This window comes from Penaeus chinensis, chromosome 29, assembly GCF_019202785.1.
Source record: "Penaeus chinensis breed Huanghai No. 1 chromosome 29, ASM1920278v2, whole genome shotgun sequence".
Taxonomy (NCBI): Eukaryota; Metazoa; Arthropoda; class Malacostraca; order Decapoda; family Penaeidae; genus Penaeus; species Penaeus chinensis.
Window position 1 is genome coordinate 7680610 of NC_061847.1, and position 7500 is coordinate 7688109.

The window sequence follows — 7500 nt, forward strand, 5'->3', positions numbered from 1 at the left end:
GCGGATTCGGCGGTAGCGGCTCTGGCGGCGCTGGCGGATTCGGCGGTAGCGGCTCTGGCGGCGCTGGCGGATATGATGGCGGAAACGGTGGTGGCGGCGCTGGCGGATTCGGCGGCAGCAGCGCTGGCGGATTCGGCGGTAACGGCGCTAGCGGATTCGGCGGTAGCGGCTCTGGCGGCGCTGGCGGATTCGGCGGTAGCGGCTCTGGCGGCGCTGGCGGATTCGGCGGTAGCGGCTCTGGCGGCGCTGGCGGATATGATGGCGGAAACGGCGCAGGAAGTGCTGGCGGATTCGGCGGCAGCGGCGCTGGCGGCGCTGGCGGATATGATGGCGGAAACGGCGCAGGAAGTGCTGGCGGATTCGGCGGTAGCGGCTCTGGCGGCGCTGGCGGATATGATGGCGGAAACGGCGCAGGAAGTGCTGGCGGATTCGGCGGTAGCGGCTCTGGCGGCGCTGGCGGATATGATGGCGGAAACGGCGCAGGAAGTGCTGGCGGATTCGGCGGTAGCGGCTCTGGCGGCGCTGGCGGATATGATGGCGGAAACGGCGCAGGAAGTGCTGGCGGATTCGGCGGTAGCGGCTCTGGCGGCGCTGGCGGATATGATGGCGGAAACGGCGCAGGAAGTGCTGGCGGATTCGGCGGTAGCGGCTCTGGCGGCGCTGGCGGATTCGGCGGTAGCGGCTCTGGCGGCGCTGGCGGATATGATGGCGGAAACGGCGCAGGAAGTGCTGGCGGATTCGGCGGTAGCGGCTCTGGCGGCGCTGGCGGATTCGGCGGTAGCGGCTCTGGCGGCGCTGGCGGATATGATGGCGGAAACGGCGCAGGAAGTGCTGGCGGATTCGGCGGTAGCGGCTCTGGCGGCGCTGGCGGATATGATGGCGGAAACGGCGCAGGAAGTGCTGGCGGATTCGGCGGTAGCGGCTCTGGCGGCGCTGGCGGATATGATGGCGGAAACGGCGCAGGAAGTGCTGGCGGATTCGGCGGTAGCGGCTCTGGCGGCGCTGGCGGATATGATGGCGGAAACGGCGCAGGAAGTGCTGGCGGATTCGGCGGTAGCGGCTCTGGCGGCGCTGGCGGATATGATGGCGGAAACGGCGCAGGAAGTGCTGGCGGATTCGGCGGTAGCGGCTCTGGCGGCGCTGGCGGATATGATGGCGGAAACGGCGCAGGAAGTGCTGGCGGATTCGGCGGTAGCGGCTCTGGCGGCGCTGGCGGATATGATGGCGGAAACGGCGCAGGAAGTGCTGGCGGATTCGGCGGTAGCGGCTCTGGCGGCGCTGGCGGATATGATGGCGGAAACGGCGCAGGAAGTGCTGGCGGATTCGGCGGTAGCGGCTCTGGCGGCGCTGGCGGATATGATGGCGGAAACGGCGCAGGAAGTGCTGGCGGATTCGGCGGTAGCGGCTCTGGCGGCGCTGGCGGATATGATGGCGGAAACGGCGCAGGAAGTGCTGGCGGATTCGGCGGTAGCGGCTCTGGCGGCGCTGGCGGATATGATGGCGGAAACGGCGCAGGAAGTGCTGGCGGATTCGGCGGTAGCGGCTCTGGCGGCGCTGGCGGATATGATGGCGGAAACGGCGCAGGAAGTGCTGGCGGATTCGGCGGTAGCGGCTCTGGCGGCGCTGGCGGATATGATGGCGGAAACGGCGCAGGAAGTGCTGGCGGATTCGGCGGTAGCGGCTCTGGCGGCGCTGGCGGATATGATGGCGGAAACGGCGCAGGAAGTGCTGGCGGATTCGGCGGTAGCGGCTCTGGCGGCGCTGGCGGATATGATGGCGGAAACGGCGCAGGAAGTGCTGGCGGATTCGGCGGTAGCGGCTCTGGCGGCGCTGGCGGATATGATGGCGGAAACGGCGCAGGAAGTGCTGGCGGATTCGGCGGTAGCGGCTCTGGCGGCGCTGGCGGATTCGGCGGTAGCGGCTCTGGCGGCGCTGGCGGATATGATGGCGGAAACGGCGCAGGAAGTGCTGGCGGATTCGGCGGTAGCGGCTCTGGCGGCGCTGGCGGATTCGGCGGTAGCGGCTCTGGCGGCGCTGGCGGATATGATGGCGGAAACGGCGCAGGAAGTGCTGGCGGATTCGGCGGTAGCGGCTCTGGCGGCGCTGGCGGATATGATGGCGGAAACGGCGCAGGAAGTGCTGGCGGATTCGGCGGTAGCGGCTCTGGCGGCGCTGGCGGATATGATGGCGGAAACGGCGCAGGAAGTGCTGGCGGATTCGGCGGTAGCGGCTCTGGCGGCGCTGGCGGATATGATGGCGGAAACGGCGCAGGAAGTGCTGGCGGATTCGGCGGTAGCGGCTCTGGCGGCGCTGGCGGATTCGGCGGTAGCGGCTCTGGCGGCGCTGGCGGATATGATGGCGGAAACGGCGCAGGAAGTGCTGGCGGATTCGGCGGTAGCGGCTCTGGCGGCGCTGGCGGATATGATGGCGGAAACGGCGCAGGAAGTGCTGGCGGATTCGGCGGTAGCGGCTCTGGCGGCGCTGGCGGATATGATGGCGGAAACGGCGCAGGAAGTGCTGGCGGATTCGGCGGTAGCGGCTCTGGCGGCGCTGGCGGATATGATGGCGGAAACGGCGCAGGAAGTGCTGGCGGATTCGGCGGTAGCGGCTCTGGCGGCGCTGGCGGATATGATGGCGGAAACGGCGCAGGAAGTGCTGGCGGATTCGGCGGTAGCGGCTCTGGCGGCGCTGGCGGATATGATGGCGGAAACGGCGCAGGAAGTGCTGGCGGATTCGGCGGTAGCGGCTCTGGCGGCGCTGGCGGATATGATGGCGGAAACGGCGCAGGAAGTGCTGGCGGATTCGGCGGTAGCGGCTCTGGCGGCGCTGGCGGATATGATGGCGGAAACGGCGCAGGAAGTGCTGGCGGATTCGGCGGTAGCGGCTCTGGCGGCGCTGGCGGATTCGGCGGTAGCGGCTCTGGCGGCGCTGGCGGATATGATGGCGGAAACGGCGCAGGAAGTGCTGGCGGATTCGGCGGTAGCGGCTCTGGCGGCGCTGGCGGATATGATGGCGGAAACGGCGCAGGAAGTGCTGGCGGATTCGGCGGTAGCGGCTCTGGCGGCGCTGGCGGATTCGGCGGTAGCGGCTCTGGCGGCGCTGGCGGATTCGGCGGTAGCGGCTCTGGCGGCGCTGGCGGATATGATGGCGGAAACGGCGCAGGAAGTGCTGGCGGATTCGGCGGTAGCGGCTCTGGCGGCGCTGGCGGATATGATGGCGGAAACGGCGCAGGAAGTGCTGGCGGATTCGGCGGTAGCGGCTCTGGCGGCGCTGGCGGATATGATGGCGGAAACGGCGCAGGAAGTGCTGGCGGATTCGGCGGTAGCGGCTCTGGCGGCGCTGGCGGATATGATGGCGGAAACGGCGCAGGAAGTGCTGGCGGATTCGGCGGTAGCGGCTCTGGCGGCGCTGGCGGATATGATGGCGGAAACGGCGCAGGAAGTGCTGGCGGATTCGGCGGTAGCGGCTCTGGCGGCGCTGGCGGATATGATGGCGGAAACGGCGCAGGAAGTGCTGGCGGATTCGGCGGTAGCGGCTCTGGCGGCGCTGGCGGATATGATGGCGGAAACGGCGCAGGAAGTGCTGGCGGATTCGGCGGTAGCGGCTCTGGCGGCGCTGGCGGATATGATGGCGGAAACGGCTCTGCAATCTAATTAAGTTTGATGATCATTTTAGATAACATAAAATGCATGGCAATGGAATTAGTATGGAAAGATAAATGCATGAATAAACACTAATGGTATAACAACAAAACACCTCACGTAAGCAAAGATTGCTAACTATCAAACCGCCAAATAGCTGCGGTCTTGCTCAAGTCAGTGCCATCGCTCTCAAATACTTACGCGCATGTGACATGAATATAAATATACATGTAAGCGTGTGTCCATCAACCGTGTTTCTTATTCCCTCCAGTTATACTCAGTTATTTGGTCCCCTGCGTTTTGTGAGATTAATGTTTTAAAAACTTGGCAACAAATCTTCATATAGATCATAATGTTGAGAATATTATATGCAATAAGCTAAACACGTTTGGATATTGGAATGCCGTGAATCTCCTTCCATCTCCAGCATTTGTCAGACCGGAGTACTTTTGCGTTCGTTAAGAGATATGAACTATAGTGCGCTTAGTCTCACGAAAGAAAAATATAGCAATCGACCCGTACTCTGGAATACTCCGATCAGCCACTTCTTTTTTATTAATAAAATGTTGTTGATGGCAGTACAAATCACTAATAAAAAATAAAAATGTATTGAAGTTCATAAAATAACAAATATAAGTAAATAGTTCATAAAATAACAAATATAAGTAAATAGTTCATAAAATAATAAATATAAGTAAATAAAGAAAAAAAATGGTGAATCGGAGTGCTCTAAAGTTCGGGTTGAGTTTCAATTCTTCTTCTTTCCTGAAATTGGACGCAGTTTATATAAGAAAATATTTCAGCCAAAATACATTATACTAATACACGCTGTAGCCACGTGGTAATCCAAGCATTTTATATTCAAATATCTATTTTAATGCAATCAAGCAAATTTCTTTGACTGTGCACCTCAGTGTGTGACCTACATTACCTCACATCAAGTATACGCTTGCAGCTATAATTCTACTGATTATCATCATTCAAGTATTCATTCTTAGGAAAGATTATTACAGTATTTATTTCATAAATGTTATGTGACGACTGATAGCAAAATGTGAATTGAGTGTCTCCAGTTCCTTGTTGACACGATGACTAACTCGATGAAGATGTCTATTTTGATTTCGAAATTGCAGTTTCATCTTTCTAACTTTTTTTTTTTTTTTTATCGTAATGTTATTTTGTGCTCTAGTTGTTTCATAACGCTTGTGTCATAAGTTGCGTGTGGAGTACAAATATTTTTATATTGAAAGAAGCATTTAATTCCTCTATAGCAAATCAAACTCTAGTTCACAGTTTCTACGAAGTCCCAGCTAATATTTTGTCAATTCTTTACGTATCCATATAATAACTGTGAGATACCTGTGATGAAGATAGCCTTTTCAATCGATGGTGAAAGTAGACTAACCTAAACATTCCTTTTTCACCGAAAAAAAACAAACTTATGTCTAGGGTGGAGGAAATATTGGAAATCGATGAAATATGCAGATTTTCAGTATCCGCGCATATTAAATATATAAATCTCCGAGTTACACACATGCATAGGATTCACGTTAAAACCAATATCTTGTCACACAATTGATTTCCAACAAAGTAGCTCAAAAACTTACACATTATTAGGTTTTAAAACATTTTATATAAAACAAGGAAAGCTTTACTTTTTCATAATTTGATCAGTGCAACAACCTAGTGATCACGTATAACAAAATAACAAATAACGATATCATAACCATTTCCTCAGCTTATTTCATGATTGATGGACATTATTTGGTAGTAATGGCAGGTTTATACATCCATCATAATAATGCACAGATATGTAACAATCTATTTTAGAAAATACAAATGCATATTCACAGCATAAGTATATTTCGCATCAAATCGCTAAATATACCTCATTTATGTTACAATAAATGAAATTATGTGTTGTACGCCAAAATAGACAGGTGATGATAATCGTGGTATCAATGATGATAAAAAAAATAATAAGGATAACATTGATAACAAGTGTATTGAAACTGCTATTTCAATAAGTACAATGCGTTAAAATTTATTAAGATATTACTTATTTGTGAGAAATATGATATGTTTTCTGTACTCAAGGATGATTAATATAAAGCAGTGTGTTTATATGACATATCCCCTTTATCGTTTTGTTTTGTTTTGTCGGCTCATGGAAGTGTTGGAACGCGCTGTCCAGAGTCATTCATTTTTTATGTGAAGATGTGATACAACAGCTGTGAAGTATCAGATTTATGAAAGGTATGATCTTTGATCCTTGATTAAGAGTAATTTTTGTTAATTTAAACGTCTTGGTATATAATAGATTTATCAGCAGAGATCAAGGTGTCATAGGATAGTATTTTCTTGTTTCTCCCTGTTGGCCTTTGCAGGGAATGTAATTATATATTTATTTTGGATCTAAATGCTGGATAATGATTATGCAGGTATAATGATAATAATAATGATAATGAAAATTATAATGATATTATTATTAATAGTCATAATAGTAATAATGATAATAATAATACTTGTACTACTGCAAGTAGTAGTAGTAATGAAAATGATGATGTACACTCTATGGAGACCAACCTTGAATATATAGTAATGGCAATGATATTGCTAAATATATCACTGACAGCCATTTATTTATTAGAGGTTTACAAAATTATGCATTATAATTGCGAATTCAAGATTTTTTCCTGATATGTAAATAATAAATAAATAAACTGATTAGTTTTCCCTACATTTTGGATATATCAAATGAATTGTACTAGGAGATATTACAAGATGCTTCTCATTGCCAGTTCCCACGAATATCTGCAAATGCATGAAATTGACCAAAATCCTTAGTCTTCCTCGTTGTCATATCATCGTTAGCGATAATGGAAAAAAAATACACTCTGTTGTTCAAGTCTAAAGACAACTCAGAATGTCAAACTTATTTCTATGAAACGATTTCTCAGTTGCATGTAACGCCTCCTTAAAAAAAAAAAAAAAAAAAAAAAAAAAAAAAAAAAAAAAAAAAAAAAAAAAAAAAAATACTGCCTCCTGGCTACGCAAAAGATTTGGTCTGACTGATAGTTTACATCGACCAACCAGTCACTTATCACATATGGATATTGCTTTTGGCTTATCGATTATGTTCTTGACACATGTTAAAACTGCAAACGATATTCAGTGATGTGTTTTCTTGTGATTTTATGTTATAGAGGCTATGGCCATATGTATGAAGCAATGCATATCATAAGGAGAATGGTGTGTACATAATTAATTAGTACATGTCCTATACTGCAATACAGTTTTCGAATCAGGGGAGGAAATAACTATTTGCTGGTAACCCACTTCATTGTTTACCATGAACAGCAATTGCGTGAGCGAATTGGATGTCATAATATCTACTGAATCACCGCGGTTGAAATCTTCAACACTGCTATTTATATCCCCGAGGTTACCTTGCTTTCTTTCTAGCACCATAAATAGATTTTAATCACTTAGAACAAAACAAACAAATAAACTTAATATTATTAGATCATATTATAATCACAGACGGTTATTACCAAGTAAAACAACAACAATGATAATTGTCATGATTTCTTCGCCGTATTTTACATGTATATTCCTTTGCCAAAGTATAACAGGTCTATGATAAAATCGCATACCGTCTGAATACGATACTAACGTCTTAGTTTATCTATTTTGGTAGCGATATAGATCCTATTTGCAAAAATAAACACACCCGTCCCATGCATTTATATGCATGGAAGATATCTGTCTGCAAGAATCACCTGGGTGTGTATGTGTATGTATTTGTACATACATACACACACACACACATATATACTCGGATATATAATGATACATT

At 49.6% G+C, this 7500-nt stretch overlaps 1 protein-coding gene across 1 annotated transcript in view; it reads left to right on the plus strand.

Annotated features, from left to right (window-relative positions):
- LOC125040336 (glycine-rich protein DOT1-like) overlaps positions 1-4119 on the plus strand; it is a 4973-nt gene extending 854 nt beyond the window's left edge. The window contains exons 2-4 of the mRNA XM_047634890.1: positions 1-247; positions 3799-3943; positions 4069-4119. The exon at positions 1-247 is cut by the window's left edge and continues 553 nt beyond it. Of these exons, the coding sequence (XP_047490846.1) occupies positions 1-247; positions 3799-3943; positions 4069-4119 (443 nt within the window). The remainder of the gene's footprint in view (positions 248-3798; positions 3944-4068) is intronic.
- Positions 4120-7500: the final 3381 nt, after the last annotated feature.